Below are 21,964 nucleotides of genomic sequence, written 5' to 3'. Positions count from 1 at the left end.
ATTTAATAATAAAGATATGTATATTAAAATTCTTCGTAAGCACCTAATTAGTTGTTGTAGCCAACAGTTATTTAGAACATGTCTTAGCACTATTAATACCATAGGCATAGTGGTGACACTGTACTTACTGTGATTTTGAATTGATGCAAAATATTTTGTAGAAAAGAGATGAGCAAAGTTATGCTTGCGGGAGAAATCTGCCACTCATTTAAAGAGAATGTTGGTTGCAGAAAAAAAATCATTTGTCTTATTCTTTTGTCTACTAAGCTAAAGCCACACTGGGATTGGGCAGTTTGACCATGTTAAATCTGTGATGGGTCAGCTGCGCTGGCTCCTAGTCCATTTCTTGGCCCAGTTTAAAGTGCTCCTTTAAAGCCCTAAACCACTTAGGATGACTAGGTCACTTGAAAGACTGTTTTCTTCCATATATACTTAAGTTCCTCTTTGGAAACCCTGCTCTGAGCTTCATTCTGGCCAAACGAAATGTGGCAGGTAACCACCATGAGGGCCTTTTTAGTAGTGACATCCCTGTTATGTAACAGCATTCCAGGGAAGCTGACCAGCCACCATGTTTGTGGTCTTTTCAGCATAAGGTGAACATCTTTTCAAACTGGGTGAAGACCAGGTCTTAAAAAAACTTATGTAATCTTGTGTTTTAACTTTGGGGGTGTGGTGAGTTTTGGTTTTTGTCATATTAATGGAGTTTTGATTTTATGTCTTATTTTGTATTTAGTTTTTAAAAAAACTTATTTATTCTAAGATGCCCAGAGAACTTGTCTTATGCAACAGCACACAAATGCTTTAAGTAAGTAAATAAGGCTGCAAACCTAGCCCCTCTTTTAAGTCCCACTGAATTTTATAGAATTAACTTCTGAGTAGACATGGTTAGGACTGTGCTGTATTCATTCAGTGGGATCTTTATATCTTTATTTAGTTTTATATCTATATTTAGTTTTATTTGTTGATTTAGAATGCTCATATTTAAATGTGAAATATATCTTTTTAATCTTACTGTTCTGTCAAAAAGACAAGCTCTAATGGATTTAAGATTTCAGCAAATGCTTTCAACTATCTTGGATGGTCACTGTAGAAATGCTCCTGTTGCCCCTTGATGTCTTTTGTCCTGACTTTGCATATCCCTCATTATCTACCAGACTGGTCCATTCATAAAGAGACCAGAGGTTCTTTCCTCAACTGCCCAAGCAAAATATATTCTTCATTTTTTAAATTAATCTGTGGCCCAAAAAGATGCTGCAAGGAAATGTCTTTCTGGCTCTATCAAATAAATGCAAAGTAGAGTAAGAAACTTTGTTGCCCTTTACCAACTGAACTTCTGCTGGCCCTGCATGTTGCATTGATCATTTCCACAGGAGGCCCCAATTTAATGGTCCAGCAGAATAAACTCCCTGCCAGCCGTACATTTCTAGGCTTCCTCTGGTTCCTGCTGACATTAATGGGACAATTTCCACTGGCCCAAATTCAAGATGCCTTCACACATGAGCAAACATCACCTTGCCACCCCGGGCTTCCTGGGAAGGAAAGGCAGGATATACATTTAATAAATAAATATATAAGGAGGTGAGTTTGGGCAAAGGTTCTTGATTTCGGTGAAAGGAACTGGAATATGCATGTGTAAAAGCACTTTCTGCTGGGATGTCAGGGTTGCAACAGCAGAGATAATAGCTGCAATTGTGAGCAGTATTACTACATGAGACTCACCCACATCAGATGCATCCATTAAATTTAAGAGGAACTGCCTGTGTCCTGCAATGCCCATCTGCACCAGATGTGTTTGTGCAAATCTCCTTTGATGGACAGAGGTAAACATTTTTATAGCCAATATATCCAGATACCTTTATGTATAGAAAGGCATCTAAATTAAGAATTACTATTCATTTCTCCTGCTACATTGTTTTTGCAGTTGTAGAAGGAAGTGATAAAAAATAAATAACACAAAATCTCTAATAATTGAATTGGTTTGAGGAATGCTTTTAATTGCTCCCTTTTAATTTAAGAATATATTTTTAAAAACCCTTAAAAGGCTTAACAGGATAATGAAAATTCAGTGTGTTAGTTAAAGAAATTAAGGGGAGTGCACAGTGAAGCCTGATGGGAGCCTGCTCTTCTGTAAAATCCTCTATTTTTAGTTTATCTTTTCTTAATCAGTGTGGATTTATTGCTAGAATAGTTCTCCAAAGCAGTGAAATCAACAAATATAGTACACTGAATATTCTGTAAAGGTTAAAATAATTGCATTAAAGACTAACGATCTGAAGATGGCAGCATTGGGTGAGATACCTCATTCTCTGGCCTAACAAAGGCTTTGCAAACCAGAGTCTGCCATCGCGGCTGCATACAGCAGATCTATTGCCTTTGCAGCAGCTTTTATATTATTCATATGAAAGGTTGTTCTAAATATACTGTATTGATAAAAATTAGAACTTGGCAGATACAAATTACATTTTACCATCTGGGCATTTTATCTTTAGTTTATCTATATATATTTTCAAAACTCAGGCTTTTCAAAGACTGTTATCCCCTATAAAATGAAAATGAGTTATTTTGGCATGTATATGTGGTGATGGAATGCATCCCTTTTTAAAACACTAATTCCAGTAGTTCTCTGTTATCAGCAATTTTACACATAAACATAAGTGAATTAAGTGCCAGAGCATTTTTGGCAGACGGGTAAATAATACCCCATTTCTTCTACAAATGAATAGATGTGACAAGAAGATTACAAACCAGCACAGCAACTATTCCATACAATGAACTGGATCTTTACTAGGCATCCACAAAGGGAAGGGCTCTTCAGTTCACAGAAGGACTAAGATCCAGTAGGATCCTGCCAGCAGAAGCGTGGGAGGCATTTGCCAATTTTCTCATCTCCCTGCAGACCCCTGCAGTACCTCAGGCTGCTCCAGAAGGTTTCCCAAACCTCTGAAGTAGATTTTCAGTGGACACAAATGGTGGAAGTGAAACTAGTGAAATTTCTTCCCCTTTTCACTGGTGGGAGCATCCTGATGCTAACAGAAGCCTAGCTAGGATCCAAGTCAATGTTATGGCCAGCTTGGTTATAATTTGGTAACTGAGAGAGGGGGGACTGAGAATGAAAGAAGCGAAAAGCCCATCTTAGCTATCTTGGTTCCTGGAACTAAATCTGCGTTAGCTTTAGGGTTGCCAGGTCGGAACCATCCAAAAATCTGAGAAAACGGGGGCGGGCCCTAGTAATGTCACGGGGTGGGCCCTAGTGACATCATGGGGTGGGCCCTGGTGATGTCATGGGGTGGGCTCTAGTGACATCACGGGGTGGGCCCTAGTGATGTCATGGGTGGGCCCTAATTATGTCATTAAGGATGATACATTAAGTATCAACCACAGTTGCTTGGAGCATACAATTAAAAAAAAAATTCTCTGATTGGAAATTAAAATAGAAATCTTACCTAAAAGAGGGTGTTCCCAAGTCCAGCTGAAGTGACAAGGTCATTCCTTCTCACAAGCTTAGGGAGCATGGATGCAAAATGGAAATGGACTGCCTTCGTCGGTCCCGAATAGGGTTTTCATAGTAAGCGGTATTCAGAGGTGGTTTACTATTGCCTTCCTCTGAGGCTGAGAGGCAGTGACTGGTCCAAGGTCACCCAGTCAGCTTCATGGCTGTCTGAGGATTCAAACCCTGGTCTGCCAAGTCATAGTTCAACACTTTTAGGGAACATTTAATCTAGCTTACTTGCTTCTGGCAAGAAGGGTTTACGTGCCCTCAGGCCAGGCCATTATAGGAAGAAAGGAGCTTAGTGTTGCAGAGATGTTAGATGGGAGCACAGATGGATGCTGTAGTTTGTCATGGGTGGCGGGAACTCTAACTGCGAGGGGGAAACTACACTTCCAAGGATTCTTTGGGGGAAGTCATGCACTTTAAATGTGAGTTGGATGTGCATTATTTCTTGCTGTGAGCTGCTTTAGTTTCCTCTAGAAGCTAACAAGTAGGGCCCCAATACCAAAACAAAAAAATAAAAATTAACACATGGAAGGAATACACCAGGCATAGGGAACCATAGGACTTCCAGTTATGCCTCTGGTCCTGGGGAGTTGCAATTCAGAGCCATCCAGAAGGCCTAAAAAAAAAAACAAGCAAAGCCCCCCCCCTTTTTTTTAAAAATTGAAATAAAAGAACATAAGGTTGCCAGTGGTAAACTTACCAGAGCCAAACCCACATTTTAAAGGAATTTATACACCTACACACCTGATCATGTGCAAACAATTAAATAGCTGAAGTTAGTTCAAAGCTTGTAACTAAGCTACAATCCAATACACACTTACCTGGGAGTAAGTACCATTGAACCCAATGGAGCTTACTTCTGAGTAGACATCTATTGGTTTGTAGTAAGAAGTGGGGGATGATTATATTGGATGGCAGTGGTGAAAACAACCCTTAAGCCTCTGCTGAATTTTCCTCTGAGTAGCTGCTTTTTGTGTTTATTTATTTAAGGCATTTATACCCCACCCTTTAGCCAAAAGGGCTGGGAGACTGTTACTTGCGTCTGCTGTATAATGGCCAAGGGTGTTGCTAGCAGCAATGCAGTGGCAAATTCAGGAGTGCAGGGTCCCTTCATGAAAGTCACAGCCACACCCCTCCCACCTTTCCCTCTTCTGCTGCTGGGTTGAGAATGAGATCCTTGCTAATGCATTCTTCCACAACAGAGGTCCCTAGGAGCCTATAGGCATGAAAGGGGAGTGTATTAGCTACTGAGAAGAGTCTGCTCAGTGACTTACCTCCTTTTACTCTGATTGGCTCCAATCAGCAGGAAAGGACAAGGATGCATGTTAGAAGACTCTTCTAAGTGGCTAACACACTCCCCTGTCATGTTGATTGGCTCATAGAATGCTGGAAACACAGGGATTCTGCTGAGACCCTGCTCCCAAAAAAGTAAGGCATCTAAGACTCCCCGAGACCCTGGACGACTACACCCTTGTTGCTAAGTTCTTGAAAAACTCTGGGCAACAATCTGCATAAATGTATACAGTGCTTCTGGGCAAATTAAAATAGTGTGTGTACACACAATATATTTAAAGCATGTTTCTCCTTCCCCAAAGAATCCTGGGAACTGTTGTTTGTTAAGGGTGCTTGAAATTTTAGCTGTGAGGGGTAAACTACATTTCCACAATTCTTTGTGGGAAGCCGCACACTTTAAATGTATGGTGTGTATGCAGCCTGGGATCTCACTGGCACTGTAGTTTGCTGCCCTATGAGCAAAATAAAAATAAACATGTGTTTTTAAAAAGTGGGGAGTAGCAGATCTGGGTCTAGCAGAAAAGACCCAGGGCTCAACCTCCCCTGATAATGCCCCTAGCGATTGCAGATTATTATAAATAATAATTAATGCAGTTTATAGCAAGCAAGAAAGACGGGTCTCTGCCCTGAGATGTTTAGAACAGAAAAATAAGATGAAGTCTTTCTTCTGGTTGACCCAATTCATTTTAGAGGAAAAGACTCTAAAGCCCATCCCAAGCCTAGTTACTCCAAAGCAATCCTCACAAAATTCAGTGGGCTTTCTCCCACCCAAGCGGGTTTAGGATTGCAGTCTTCATCCTGGAGGAAGAACATGCTTTCTTGGAAGTAACTATCATAGGAGGTTCCCAAAGGGGGCACAAGGCTGCAGCAAGTTTTTCTGAGTAAATGAACACTTACAGAGAAAGAAAGAAAGAAAGAAAGAAAGAAAGAAAGAAAGAAAGAAAGAAAGAAAGAAAGAAAGAAAGAAAGAAAGAAAGAAAGAAAGAAAGAAAGAAAGAAAGAAAGGGTGGAGAGCAATTTCTGGTTTCACCAGCCCATGTATCTCCACCCCGAGCAGAGAGTGAGTCTGCTACAGGCTGCTGGTGCTTGGGAGAAAAAGGCTCCCAAGCATGCAAGAGAAGAGGTGAGGGAGCCCTGGGATCAGTGAGGGAAAGAAGCGGAAGGGGGGATAGAGAAGGGGGAGGGAGAGAAATACCAATGTTTCTCACGCAAAATAAAAATAAATAAACAGACAAAGAAATCAAAGGGGGAGGGGAGAAAGGGGAGGGAAGTCAAGGACAGGGAGAGAGGATGCCTCTAAATGCAGGGGGGGGGGAAGGTGGGACGCTATCCTGGGTGAGCTGGAGCTGGAAAAGAGGCAGCGCCCGATGTGTCATCCTCTTATTGCCTGCACTTGGAATACCACTGCTCCCCGGCCACAGCTGCTCATCAGCTCTAGAGCAGCTAGAACTCCCTAAAACCCTCAAAGCCGGGGCATTTGCCAGCCAGCCAACTCACCTCCTACTTGCTCCAATTTGCTCCACCCCACGGAAGAATGAGAATGAGAGGTGGTGCTTGGGAAGGCAAATGGAGTCCTTCCCCTGAGGTGTGCACGTCTGCATGCAAAGGAGAGAGAGAGAGAGAGAGAGAGAGAGAGAGGAGGCAAAGCAGATAGAAGAAGCAAGGGGAAAATTGGTGTCTGCATGACTGGCTCCTCGCTCCTGGGAGTCCACAATAGCAGGAGATTAAACAACATGGGGGCAATTCTGGCCGGAGGTGAGAAAAGCAGGGGCGGGGCCGGAGTCTCCGGCTGTTTGCCGGAGACCTGGCATCGCTAGTTAGCTTAGATCAGGGGTAGCCAACATGGTACCCTCCAGATGTTGGGCTTACAACTCCCATTTTCCGTGACCATTGGTTATGCTGCTGGGGCTGCTGGGAGTTGTAGTCCAGCATCATCGGGAAGGAACTACATTTGCTATCCCTGATTGTTGTCTTCTCTTTGCAACAGGAGCAGTTGCATCAGACAGAATAAGCATGAATACCATTAATATGCAACCAGGTATCCCTGTCCAGAAAGCTGCCATTATTCATTTCCCAGTGCTAATTTGTTTGTCTGCCTGTACTTATAGGTATCTTAATCTGAAAGATCGAAGCAATTCACAATAAAATCCATAGTAACCTCAGAAAACTACCATCCAATAGTATGTATTATGCTACAGAATAGTACTTTGAATGCATATTCAGAGTAACCCAAGCAATTCATAAATCCCCAAAAATATCCACACACCAGAGGAGATAAAGGCCAGGATCCATGGAGAACCATGAAACTTGCTCAATGGGCCTAAATGATCTTTTTTGAGGTTTTGTTTTCCACAAACAGCAGTTTCCAATGCCTTATAGCAAACTGATGAAAACATTTTTTAAAAGCACTTTCTGATAAGCGATGGAGGTTAGGTGTTCCATGAAAAGTCCATTATTCCACTTTGGCTAGTGCAAGCCCTTGCACATGCTTAAGTTTTTGGATCCCTGACAATATCTGATAACACCAGAGAAGTTGGTTAAAATCAGGAGTAAACAAAACAGCTTTGCAACCTTGTGTTTTTTCCTAAAGTACTTCAGAAATACCACCTGGTGGCAATCATAGTATACTGTCAGGCTGGCCCTCTGATTGTGTACGACTTGACCATTCTACATTTGTTTAATAAACTGACGTTAATTCAGGCCACTGATTTCAGGTTTTTAAGAATGACTATGCGTTGGCCTTGGATCAGATTACAAATTCACACTTACAGGCTCTTTCATAACTTTTGCATCTCCTCTTAAGAATCTTCCAAAACTCATTGCTTGCACAGGTGAACAACTTGCATGAGTAGTTACTTCCATAACTGCAGTAATGCCACCAACAGAGGTGTGGTGGAGCAGAAATGTGGAGGAGGAGTGGGACCTTTTTTCAGAGCAGGACACATCAGGGCAAGTGATGGACCCTCCTTGCTTTGGCAAATGAATGAGGTGATCATGAGGCCTTCAAGCTTTACTATTGTTTGAGACAGTTTAGCACAGACTGTGTAGAGGAACTCTGAGAATGAGGGGGAAAATCAAGCAGAGGCTGGATGCTCTTTTCTGCTAAAAGGATTCCTACTTTATGCTGTCAATTTCAGTGGTTAACAGGTCTTTGCAAGATTGTTTGCAATGCTAAATTAAAAGCTAAAGGATGCATTTCATCTGGTTGAAGATATTTTAAGTACTGGATATATATAAAGAAGAAAATAAAAATAATATAAAAGAAGAAAAATATATATAAAAGAAGAAAAACCTGAGGAAAAAAAATCTACATATCAACTAGTAGTTACTAAAGAAGGAAGTGGTGACAAAATAGTAAGTTGCCTTTCTGTCTATCGTGCTCCCTGTCCCCCCCGCCCCCGATTCAGCTTATTTGTTACAAGCATTGGGGCTTGACACCCAACATTAATAAAGCTATATATGTTATATAGGATGACCTTTGAGTATCTTTGCGTTTAATTGAGGTGACTCCCAGGTAACTATGCATAAAATTGTAGCCATGCCATATGACTGATCAGGGGTGAGAACCTAGGACTCCCCAGCTGAATTCCGACATGGTAACTACTTTCCAGCTATGGACTGATTGTCAGCTGATCCTAATAACTGGGTGTTCCATTATGTACTGCTGCTCCTGGGGGAGGGGAGGGAATGTTAATATTGTACATCTATTTATATGGGTCAGTGCCGCGGCCTGCATTTTGGAATCCTTGGTAGCATTTCAAAATTTATCTCTATGTTACTGGCCCCCAAGAAATGACTGGAAACAAATTAATAGAATTGATAGTTTGTCTACATCTGAAGTTATGCTCCCAATGAAATTTCTGAATGTCTGGGTAATTTATTTTATTATTTATTTATTTCCCATACATCTGTCAATGAAACTAGACAATGAAACAGACAGAAGGAAGTACTTCTTTACTCAGCGCATAGTTAAACTATGGAATTTGCTCCCACAGGATGCAGTAATGGCCACCAGCTTGGATGGCTTTAAAGGAAAATTAGACAAATTCATGGAGGACAGGGCTATCAATGGCTACCAACCATGATGGCTGTGCTCTGCCACCCTAGTCAGAGGCAGTATGTTTCTGAAGACCAGTTGCCGGGAACCTCAGAAGGGGAGAGTGTTCTTGCATTCAGGTCCTGCTTGTGGGCTTCCCCCAGGCACCTGGTTGGCCACTGTGAGAACAGGATGCTGGACTGGATGGGCTACTGGCCTGATCCAGCGGGCTCTTGTTATGTTCTTAAACTAGAAGTTCTGAAGTTATGATAAGAGAAGGAAGTGAAAAATTGTGATGATCAATCCACCTCTGCATGGTTCAGATAAGTCAAGCGAGTTTCATATGTTTCATTTTTGCTACTATAAATTCCATGAGACTGACCAGGACTAGTGAGCAGAGATGGAATTGTGTTACTGGAGAATTGCTCGTCCACAGGTAATTCTTGAAGGATCACATCCTTGCACGTAAACCAGCTTGAACACTAATGCTATCCTCAGCGACCCTTCTGTAGACACCCCTGCCCTCCGAGAGATAGGCAGGGGACTGCAGGAAAGAGAGGCCTTTTGATTGTTGCGGCTTGCTTTGGAACACTCTTCCCGGGGAGGCTTGCCTTGTGCCCACTCTCATGTCATACACACGTCTAGCAAAGACCTTTCCCAGGACTGTTAAACTCTGGTAGAATAGATTCTTATTCTGCTGCTATAATTTATATGCTTTTACTGTTCTCTTAATCTTACTGTTTGATATGTGATATCATTGTTAACCATTTTACATGATTTTGTAGCCACTCTGGAAGCAGGAACCTGGAGGGCAGGGTTTCCTTCCTTCTTACAGATTGCTCTTGTTTATTGTTTATTTTCTTTTGCTCTTTCATTCATAATCTTGGATATTGTTTTATTGGCTGTAATTACTGCTGTGAATTATCTGTATCTGTAGCTACACATACAAACACACACACAAATAAATTGTATAAATATATACAAAATGTATGTATGTGTAAAAGTGCTGTTGAGATATGTGCATTACCCAAGACCTGTTGGAGATTACACATAATGGTTGGTGAATATACAAAATGCAGTTGAGAAAGGTACACACCCCAAGGAATGTTGGAGATTATATACTGTATATTGAATAGGAAATGAACACAATTCCTTCTTCATGGATAGATGATGTGCACATTCTCCATGAGGTATGGTGAATGTACACCATGGCAAGTTGTTATGCACATTAAACCCTCAATTTACATAATCCCTAACACACACACCCATGTGCCTTTTTTATTTTGTAGATTTTGTGGATAGGTGGGGGAAGATGGTTTGGGATAATTTAACATATTCAACCAAGCACCTCATTTACTGGCTGCTGCACAAATACATTGCTGCCCTAGGCTTCTGCTGGGAGGAAGGGCGGGATATAAATCTAACAACAACAACAATAATATCTTAACTATAGGTGCTTTCTTTCCTGAATCATGCTGATTCTAATAGCGATTCTTCTTATAGAGATTTATGAAGGGGCCAGAGGAAATAAATCAGTATTCCTGATTTTGCCCTTTGTAGGAAAATTACATTTAAAGAACTGAACTGTAGATGTCCTTGACTGAACTTTTTTTAAAAAACAAACACATGGAATTCTGAAGAAGTGGTGTAAGCAAGTGAATGCCCTGATGACATGCTTTCTTTGAACTTCTGCCTTCATCTAGATTTATATGTGTCTGTTCTTCTTTCTCACAGTGCTATTTTTTCACCATTGAATTTGGCCTTTGTAAGCAAGATGGGCAACTACGGGCTTATGGAGCAGGTCTTCTGTCTTCCATTGGAGAGCTCAAGGTATGAATGTAAACAATACATATTCAAAAACCTGTCTTATGTCTGGATAATAACCAAGTCTCTGTTTGGTGCATAAAGATGCATTTTTCAGTCTTTGAAAAATATATTTCAAAAAGCTGTACAATTCCAAATAAAACTGATGATCCTTTTCTGTCAGTGAATGGCTTTGAAAGAAAAGGAGTAGAAAAACTGATGAGCAGAGCAATCTTAGCCTCCTATCCACACTGCTGGAAAGGGTTAGGGAGAGGCAGAGCTGTTCCTCTCCCTGCTGCTGTGGAGGCTCCTGCTGAAAGCACAGTGAAATGATATTGATAAAAACATCAGCTTGATTCCTGATATATATTTTTGGTACTCTTAACCATAAAGTCTCCTGTCATTTGTGGAAACAATATATAACATTCCAATTGTCGAAATGATATAAAAACATCTGAAAATGTCTGTTGTCATAGGCAACCTTACAACATTTAAGTATGCACTTTCCAAATATTTTATTTTCTCGAGCAGAATAAAAAAACCAAAACAATGTAGTGACTGTGACTCTAGCTACTTTGTCTTACGTGTAGCCTACAGAAAGGTCAGAAATTACCGCTCACTTCTGCTTTCCTCTAACCTTTTACTAACTGATGTACTTGCCTTAGTTCATTGGCAACACTGATTTATTGTATCCCAGACTTTTGGCTCAGAACAAAGAGATCCTACAATGACATTTTAAAAAATGTGTATTGTTTTCTGAACAAACAAAAATGTAATGTTAGTAGGAATCAAAGTGTTCCATGAGAGCGTGTATAGAGGGAAACAGTAGTGTGGAACACCAGCAGAGAACAAGAACTATAACGTGTTTAACTGAAGTTTGTTGGTTCCATAGTTCAATGCACCGCAGCATAATGTTACAAAGTTTACAGCATACTACAAAAGATACTACTATGCTACATTATGCTTATGCCTACCAATAGAAAACATACATAATGTATAGCATTTAGAGTTATTTGAAGTCTGAAAACCATTTAAACCAAAGCCCTTTAAACCTGTTGACTCTACTGCTTTAAGTCACAGATTCAGTTTAAGTCAAGATTTAGTTACTGTTAACCTTCCAGAGAGCTTCGGCTATGGGGCGGTATATAAATACAATAAATAAATAAAATTCACTCTTGGTCAATCAACCATTTTGCCAATCAGTTAAAAGGAAAATGTAGTCTCTAGGGAATCCAGACTTGTTCCGCCGCTGCTCACAGATTTAGTTAGTTTTTAAGGCATTTATATACTGCCTTTCATTATATACATCCCATGGCAGTTTACACTACAAATGAAAGCAATAAATAATAAAGGCAGAAACAAGTGCCAATACAAGCACTAAAATTACCAAGTAAGTTGCACAGTAAAACAGTTTGTAGTTTAAACATATGTAAAAGGAAAGGAAATGTACTGCCTTCAAATCGATTCCGACTTATGGCGACCCTATGAATAGGGTTTTCATGAGGCTGAGAAGCAGTGACTGGCCCAAGGTCACCCAGTGAGCTTCATGGCTATGTGGGAATTTGAACCCTGGTCTCCCAGGGTGTAGTCCAACACCTTAACCACTACACCACACTGGCTCTCAAATATATGTAAGAGGTAATTAAAAAACATGGGAGAATAAAAATGTGCCTAAAGGATACCAGAGAGGGTGCTAGGTATCCTTCATTGGGGAAGGAGCTGACTAACCAGGATGCCACAGGTGAAAGATCTGTCTCTCTCATAATTATCCACCTGGAGAATGCCTTCAATAGTCAATATTAACATCTGGGCAGGTTGATGTGGGGGTAGGTGTTTCTTTAGCATTCCTTAAGCAGGCATCCCTTAAGGTACCCATGGAGAGAGAAGAGAGTCTCCTTCTCTGTCTAAGCCTCAAAGGCATGTTTTTAGCCCAAGGGCCGCATTCCCTTCTGGGCAACTTTCCTTGGGCCACATGCCAGTGGTTGGTAGGGCCAGAGACAAAAGTGGCCAGGGCAACATATGTAAATTTATCTTTGTATAATATGCTAGTTTCTACATACACACATATCCTTCATCCAGACAACCAACAGGCATTATCAGGATTCAAGGACACATTTCAGCCAGGGAAAAACCCGAAAGGAGGGTGTGAAGTGTGGCTGGTGTTGGGGATGGCCTGGGGAGAGGATGTGTCCTGGGGAGGCCAGATAGGGAGGTTTCGAGAGCCATATTTGGCCCCCAGTCCTGAGACACATCCATAAGCTGTGAGCTTACTGCTCATAGCTGCTCTTGCAGGTATACAGTGGATCCACCTGCTTTTGCTTGCCTGCTCTGCAACTCCTAGCAACTTCTGTTGCTGAGTGGAGAACTGGGTGATGATAAAACTACTTCTTACAGACCAGCTGGATCTGATCAAGTTCAATGCATACAGTGTTGGTGAATCAGTCCCCCCTTCATAAAAACAAATGGAGTTGGCCCCAGCATTTTACTTCAGTGCTTGATCCAGAAGCAGAATCCACTAGATCTTGTCTGCACTGTCCACAACACTTACAGGCTAGCAATCCTCTCACGGAATGATTGGGTAACTAAGAGTGCCTCTCCATTTTTGGAATTTTTGTTTTAGAGCAAGATGGAATATACAGCTGCCTAACCAACTGTCCTATAGAAGAAGAAATGTAAACTTCTCTTCTGGATATGTGATTTATATTGGAACAGTCACCTGCAATGGGTGACTGATGCATAGCCCTCTAGAGCAGACTTCCCCAACCTGGTGCCCAACCAACATATCTGGAGGGCACCAGGTTGGGAAAGGCTGATTTAGAATATGTTATAACATACGAATTTGATAATACACAGTTTGCAAAAAGGTATACTAATACTTCGGCACTTTTCATCTGTCTTTCCTTTGAGTGATCCTTTTTGCTGTTAATTTCACAATTTTCTTAGTATGTAGGAACATTATTTTGCAGGTTCTGAGCTTCAAAAAATCTTTTAGCACCAGACTAGACCTCAATGGTAAATATGGTCTGAGATATAAAGCACAGGTTCCAATTGCCTGAATGTTGTTTAGAATTACCGTTTCATTTAAAGCACTTAGTCTAGTTAATTGAATCCACTTTATCCTTGCTGTTCTGAGATCATCTTAATATAGAATTATCTGTGGATCCATATATGCATATTAACATGGGGAATAATGGAACAGAAATATTTACAATATTAATTTCAAAAGTACTATTTTCAAGGACCATCATGAAGCAATCCTATTGCAAGATGGTCATAGGATGGTTAATGATGGAGAAGTGATTATCATTCCAAGGAAATTTCAAACATTCATAACCACCTATTCAATTTCTATCCTGTTGTGCCTAACGAATATCATGATATATGACCTGCCTTCCTGAAAGTGCGATATTTGACAATTCAGTCCAGTTTCAGGCAGGTGAGCATACAAGAAGAGACCATGATGGGTGTCATTCTGCACTCTGGTTTAGAGAGCTGTGAATGAGCTAGCCCTTTCCTGGGCTTGCATGATCCCCCTTCTGGAAGAATGTTTACCCAGACAGGTAAAATTTAGGAGCTTTCACTTCTGCTTTTGTCTAATCAGGGTTTATAATTGTTGTCTGAACTAGCAAACTGTGATTATGCTTATCTTCAAACAAGACAACTTCAAACCATGGTTTCTGAAGCTGCCTTGTTTAAACTCAGCATAGTTAATGTTAAATATAGTTTTGGGCCTGGTAACAAAGCAAACTGTGGTCAAGCTGTGCAGGAGAAGCACAAGGGAGGGGAGCCCTGGAGGAGGCTAGGCTCATTCATGTCCTGCTAAATGCAGCCTATTTCTTTCTTTTTGCAATCACAGGGAACCTGATCTATTCTGGAAACAGTTACATGTCCTTTTTGCTTCCACCTGTGTTTGCATAGTCCTTCCTTAGCAGCATTTGTATGGAAGGGTAATGGCTTTTATCAACATAGAATTGTATAAAATGGTCATCATATATTCATGTCACTTTTAGACCTAAATACATTGTAATGATGTGATATTGACTGTGACACAAATGACATAAGTTGTGTGAATTACATGATAAGATTTAAATTTTACCTGTCTGGGTAAACATTTATTGCTTGGAGAAACTGATAATTTTCACTACACCAGTAATTGTGGTTGAAATGTTTACTGACAACCATCTCCTCAAATTTGAGGATTTAATCCCCTTTTGTATACAGGGTAGAGATATCTCTTGGTTGTTTTTGATTATGTCATCATTTGGAGGAGAGACTCTTACAGCAACTAATAGATTTTTGAATGAAAATAGATTTATCCTATTGATGAAAACCTCTCTGAATAAAATGTGTGAAACTGGCAACTGTTGAGAGCATACTATGCTATAAAAGATGGCTGTACAGAAACACTTGAGCATTCTATAATATAATTTAACAGATGCTGTGGTGTATTTTGCAGCATGCTCTGTCTGATAAAGCCAATGTAAAAACATTTGATCCAAAGACAACCTGCTTGCAAGAATGCCTTATCACGACTTTCCAGGAAGCTTACTTTGTCTCGGAAAGTTTTGAAGAAGCCAAAGAAAAAATGAGGCAAGCTTTTTCTTTTGACCCTTAAAAACAACCCCCAAATCTAATTTTCTCTTATCTGTAGGTGCAGAAATAGGAGTTAATTTTCCTTTCTTTTTACTTTCAGGGACTTTGCAAAATCAATCAACCGTCCCTTTTCTGTATATTTCAACCCATATACCCAAAGTGTTGAAATGCTGAAAGACACTAGAAGTATTGAAAATGTTGTCCAGGATCTTCGGAGTGACCTGAACACAGTGTGTGATGCTTTAAGCAAAATGAACAGATACTTGGGGATATGACTTCTCCAGTGTTGTGGCTTTGGAGTGTAGCTATCCCAGCACCATTATGCGATGCACTTGCTTTTTTAGGACTGTCTGTTCTCTCTGTTGCATGACCATCACACTTGCTCAGTGTGTAATTTCATCTAACTTTAGCTTCAGATACACCAATAGTAATGTGCAAATTCACAAGGAAATAGGGCATGCATTCTTTATTTATTTGCTTCAATGTTTAGCTTGCCACATGGCTTTTAAAAAGCTCCCAAGGCAGCTTACAAGCACATAAAACCAATATGCATAAAAAATCAGTACACATCAATAAAAACAAATACATAAATAAAAGAGCATATTAAAGACATAAAAAATCCATCATCATCATCATAAAACAATAGCAGCCATAAAAAATACAAGAACTATATTTCTTAAAAGATTTCCTCATGTTATGTCATCTTATCTTTACTAGTTTCATGAAAATTTCAGCAAACAGACCTGATGACTTTCATTGGGGGATGTGCAGCATAAATTTGGTGTCACAACCAAAAAGACCCTGCTCTTTGTGTTAGCCAACCTGAATCTGGACAATGCTGGTACTTAAATCAGGGCCTGACCTGATTATCCTAGCAGCTGGGGAAGTTCATGCAGTATCCCTGTAGGTACTCGGGGATCAGACCATTTAGAGATTTAAAAGTTAAGACTAGTGCTAAATTCTGTCTGTAAACAAACTGGGAGCTAGGGTGGTTCTTTATGCACAGTCACAATGTGCTCCTGTGTGGCCTACCAAGCAACGCAGGAGCAGTGGGGCAGAAGACAGTGGCAAATCCGCTGCAGCATCCCATGATCTGCCATATTCTGAACCACGTGTTTCTGGATGGTCTTTAAAGTAGTACCAGATACAGTATGTTACAATAGATCCATTCTTGAGGTTACCAAGGAATAAATGGTCGCGTTACTTTCTCTAAAACTGACTGCACAGTTGAAGTTGCTGAATGGCACCTGTTGTAATAGATGCTACCTAGGCTGTAGGAGCACAGCCTGGTTCAGGAGGACTTCTAAGCTTATTTTTCAAAGAGAGTGCAACCTCATATAGAACAAATAAACATGCAACTCCGTAATATAGCCAGCAGTTCACAACAGATGAGTTGGTTTACACATGCTCATTCATCACTCTGCTAATGCAAATTCAAGTGTTGACTTGCATGTGCCAGCCAAACACCACATCATCAGTTCAACCACAATGCTTTGCAGTGCAGTCTACACATTCAGCCGTGGGTCATCAAATGTTCAGTAATAAAGTGATGTATACAGATATGCAAGACCACTCTGACATCATGCATAAATGTGGTATTGGAAAAACCTGACTTGGCATTGATTTTCTTTTCTTTAAGAGGTAGGTTTTTTATTTTAAAAAGCAAAATGGAAGAAATTGCTCCTTTTTTCCATTAGTGATATACATCCTCATCCCCCACCCCTCTTTAAAACTACTGGGTTCCCACTAGTACTTGAGAGGCTAAAAAATCTGCAATGTTTTTGTTTTCCTTGTACATGGAGACACATTTCTTGTTTGGCGGGTGAGGACTATTTTTCCTCCTGTGCTTTTATGTTTTGTGATTAGCTGAATGGTGATTTATGTAACATGGTGAAGAACATAATATATTTCAGTTAAATGGTCTTTGGGGGAATGCAGAGGATAATATACATAATGGACAAAAATTTCCAAGCATAATTACAAAGCATTGAAACACCTCCTCTCTGTCTGTCTGTCTGTCTGTCTGTGTATGTGTGAGAGAGAAAGGCAACACTTCTATTGATTTATGCATTGTAATATTTCTTTTCATCTAATAGCTAAGAATGATAGAGATAATTGACCAAGTGCATATTTACTCTGAAGCAAGCCTGCTAAGTTCAATAGATTGCAGCCTAAGCATTCTTTAATTTCTTAACACCTGCCATATTTTAAGAAAAGTATATGGAGAATGGTGTCATGTATTTTGTGCTGCTTGGTGGAATCTAGAGATTAGGTATTATAAAACCACGAGAATGGCTGTATACTATAGCCAGTGTGGATTTTTCACATTTTGCAATGTTAAATTGAAAATACCCCCCATGCCATTCTGATGCTTCCCATAAGCTCATTTCAACATAAAACCTTACAAATCTTATAGTCCTGAACTCAGAAACGCTTGCTTAACAATCCTCTAAATTTTCATGGCGATACACATAACAGTCAGAGAATAGAGAGTTCAAAGTCTAAAAAAAGCGTGGGGGGGGGAACCCAGACCCCTTTGGGACTTTTTTCTGTCAGAGTTCTCATAATCTGTTGAAATTCATTAAAACTCAGCCATGTTCACAGAGTACATGTAATCCTAATACTGATCTTGCCCCATACTGTGACCTTCATCTTCTGCACTGTAAAAGTTAAAAAAATGCCTGGCTGATTTTTAATTAATTTAAGAAATTTTGGCTTGAACCCAATGATAATGATGGGCATGCTCAGTAAGCCAGACTCACAGCTGCTGGGCTTGCCTAATCAGAGGGCCACACCCACACCAGACTTTGATTTCACTTGAGACAGTCATGGCTTCTCCCAAAGAATCCTGGGAAGTGTAGTTTGTGAAGGGTGCTAAGGGGAGACTCCTATTCCCCTGACAGAGTTCCAGCGGCCAGAGTGGTTTAACAGCCAGCCACTCTGACTGAAGGTCAGTGAGGGGAACAGGGCGACTCCTAGCAACTCTCAGCACCCTTCACTAAGTAGACTTCCCAGGATTCTTTGAGAGAAGCCATAACTGTCCAAAGTGAAATAAAGGTCTGGGGTGGATGTGGCCAGGGACAGCTTTGGTTTAAATTTGGGTGGGAGTCTACATGTGCCTGCTGTAGAATAAAAAGGTGCGGGAAACACTGAAAAGCAATGATACTGTTCACAATGCTTTACTTTAGGAAAGGAAAGGGGCATCCCCTCTGTCTAGTTCCCACCCACCCAATCTCCTCTCCCTCTCCTCCTACCCTCCCTGCCCCTCCCCCAGGTCAGTGTTGGACTATGACCTGGGAGACCAGGGTTTGAATCCCCACACAGCTATGAAGCTCACTGGGTGACCTTGAGCCAGTCACTGCCTCTCAGCCTCAGAGGAGGGCAATGGTAAACCCCCTCTGAATACCATTTACCATGTAAACCCTATTCATAGGGTTGCCATAAGTCGGGATCGACTTGAAAGCAGTCCATTTCCATTTTCAAACATGATTGCACAGATATAAATCCCATTGAACTCTATAAGCATGCAAATGATCGAACCTGCCTTCCCCTCTCCCTTCCTTCCCCCCCCTCCAATCTGCTCCTTCCTCTTCCCCCCTGGTCAGTTTTACCTATCCTAACCGTGATTGCAAAGGAGTAATACCCATTGAATTCAATAAGCATGCAAATGATCAGACCTATCTTCCTCTCCTTCCCTTCTCCTCTCCTTCCCTCTTCCTTCCTCCTTCCCTGCCCTCTACACCCCTCCCTCGCTCTCCCCCCATCAGTTTTACCTATCCTAAGCATGATTGCATGGGAGTAAATCCCGCTGAACTCAATAAACATGCAAATGATCAAACCTGTCCTCCTCCCCTCCCTCTCCTGCCTGCTCTCATCTCCCTTCTTCCCTCTGCCCTTCCCTCCCTCCTCTTCCCCTCCCCATCCCCTGTGGTCAGTTTCACCTATCCTAAGCATGATTGCAGGGGAGTAAATCCCACTGAACTCAACAAGCATGCAAATGATCAATCCATTCGCAGCAAACTTGCACAGGATCCCTGTGACGATCCCACCCTGGCACCACCTGTGGCACTCTCACCACCCGTGGCTACCAGCAGTCAGAATCACACTTTTTATTTTTCTCTAGCTCGCCGTAGCACAGATCTCGCAAGACCCCACTGCTAGGCAGCACTACCAGCCACTTCCTGTAAACAATACTGCCTGAGACTTTGCCTTTAGTCTCCTTCTGGCTTCTTGTTACTATGTGTCTGAGTGCCCTTGCCGTCCACAACCCCCCTTGTACAGGCATACCCCGCTTAACGTCACTTCACTTAATGTCGCTCGCTATAACGTACATGCTCCATATGCCTGTATTTCTCCATAAACACAGCTAGCAAACCACTTACAGGGTTAGGGTTAGGGTTATGGAGAGGCACGGCAGCGCAGCAGCAGCAGCTTTAGCGCGTGGGGGTGGAAATAGATGCGATCGCGCCATCGCAAATCAGCTGGGAGGTGCGATGGCGATCAGCTGGGAGGCGGCAGCGGGGCTTTGAGGCTCCGCATGAAGGAGAGGTAAAAAAAGTTTTACTGTAAAAAGTAGTGCTTCACTTTATGAACATTTTCGGTTTACGTACTCGCTCTGGTCCCATTGAGTATGTTAATGCGAGGTATTACTGTATCTTTGTCTATAAAGCATACAATCCTGGGTTGCTCTGGATACTTGACGATGTTACAATATCTCCCTTCACCGCTGCCACCATTTATTTGATACTGTTTCCCTCCAGCCTTGGTAATTACCCTGCCCTCCCTTCTGGTCTGTGAATACCCAGCCAAGGATCAGGCTTTTGGTAAACCAATAAAAGTATTTATTTGATAACACCAGGAAATAACAAGATTACTTTAGGAATGTTCAACAAGCATATGGTTTCATATAGTGTCACTCTTTATGTTTCCAGTCTTATATATTCTGTCTAAATACCAGCCAAATATAATCCAACCCTCCCTCAGAACTCTGCCAACCAACCCATCCAAATAAGTCTCCACTAACGACTCTCCAACAACTCTCACCAACCGACCCCCTCTCAACTGTCATCCTCCCATTTATACCTTCAGCCATTCAAACACTCAGCCAATCATCATCCAGCATTCTCCAGCATTCTAGCCAATGTACTCCCCCCTCTCACTCAGTCACTTACCATATATTGCTTAATAAACCCGCACTTACCATATTTACAAATATTAAAATACAGGGACATCACAGTCCCATTTCTTACCTCCTGGATTAAAAAGCAGAGAAATTAACTAATAGGCAAAAAACCTTGTGATTTAAGAACTTTAAAAAGCAGGGAAATTGGGCAGCTATAGTGAATGTACCGGGGAGCAGGAGACCTGACCTCCTCTCTGAGATATTGGACTGCCCTACAAATTTGTCAAAATGCAAACACAATTTGGGTTGGTCTTTCACAGTCCAATCCACTTACTGTGTAGCTTGGAAGAATTTGGTAACGTGTGGATAAGAAAAAAATCAACTCATTTGAAATGTGGTGTTGGAGGAGAGCTTTGTGCATACCATGGATCATGAAAAAGACAAATAATTGCATGTTAGAACAAATTAAACCAGAACTATCACTAGAAGCTAAAATGATGAAAATGAGGTTATCATACTTTGGACATTTAATGAGAAGACATGATTCACTAGAAAAAACAATAATGCTTGGGAATACAGAAGGGAGTAGAGAGGAAGACCAAACAAGAGGTGGATTGATTCCATAAAGGAAGCCACATTAAAAAGCAGATACATTCACTACTAGGCAAAAATCCTTGCAGTTTAAGAATGTACCTATAGTCCACAGATATTTCTATCAAACTTTAAAAAGCAGGGAAATTGGGCAACTATAGTGAATGCACCAGGGGAGCAGGAGACCGGACCTCCTCTCTGAGATATTGTACTGTCCTACAAATCTGTCAAAATGCAAACGCAATTTGGGTTGGTCTTTCACAGTCCAATCCACTTCCTGTGTAGCTTGGAAGAATTTTGGTAACATTCACCTCTGAGCATATGGTGAATGGTGGCAACACCTGCAATCAGCCCAAATAATAGAAAGAAGATGTGCTGTGATGATCTTGTTTTAGCAGGGAGGAAGCAACATTATTAAGACAGTCGATATAATTCAGATAGTCACTCTAAATATGTCTGATTTACTTTGCAATTTTAGTGAAGTTTCCTATAGCAAAACATTTTCTTTTGTTTCTGTTTCTGTGAATATGTGAAGTACAGCAATACTTTGCAAACTTTACACTGAAAATCTCCAAAAATAATTGTGGAATAATGGCACTGACTATTCTGCAGAATAGTCTCCAGTGGACCTCAGGAGCATCTCAGTTTGCACAAGATAAAACAGCAGGAGGTGAAATATATTCTAGCAAAATTCTAGGTGTACTTTATGTTTTTAATTGACTGTGCCCACCTTGCCTTAAATGAAGTGGCTTCAACATAGCAGGCTGAAAACATGCCTCCTCTTTTCCCCCACAGCTAAGAGTCATTGCTGAAGTAGCAACATGTTGTAATCAGTCTGATTTTACATCAAACTGCATTTTCAGATTCAACTGTTAATGCACCCAAAATAGAAATAGAACATAACCTCCAATTTGAAACACAAAAGTCTTCACCATCATGTGACATTGACCAATAAAAAGGCTTTGAAATTAATAAAAATAAACTTAAAATAGATTTCTAGGATGAATAATGAGAAAAATATAATTTTCTA

General features: G+C 40.9%; 1 protein-coding gene across 1 annotated transcript in view; it reads left to right on the top strand.

Moving 5' to 3' along the window:
- The window catches only part of TPH2 (tryptophan hydroxylase 2), a 91,289-nt gene extending 74,456 nt beyond the window's left edge, over positions 1–16,833 (top strand). Inside the window, exons 9-11 of the mRNA XM_061639729.1 lie at positions 10,560–10,655; positions 15,085–15,218; positions 15,322–16,833. Of these exons, the coding sequence (XP_061495713.1) occupies positions 10,560–10,655; positions 15,085–15,218; positions 15,322–15,496 (405 nt within the window). The 3' untranslated portion in view covers positions 15,497–16,833. The remainder of the gene's footprint in view (positions 1–10,559; positions 10,656–15,084; positions 15,219–15,321) is intronic.
- The last annotated feature ends 5,131 nt before the right edge of the window (positions 16,834–21,964 follow it).

Source organism: Rhineura floridana, chromosome 8, assembly GCF_030035675.1.
Source record: "Rhineura floridana isolate rRhiFlo1 chromosome 8, rRhiFlo1.hap2, whole genome shotgun sequence".
NCBI lineage: Eukaryota > Metazoa > Chordata > Lepidosauria > Squamata > Rhineuridae > Rhineura > Rhineura floridana.
This window is presented reverse-complemented; position numbering and strand designations above follow the sequence as displayed.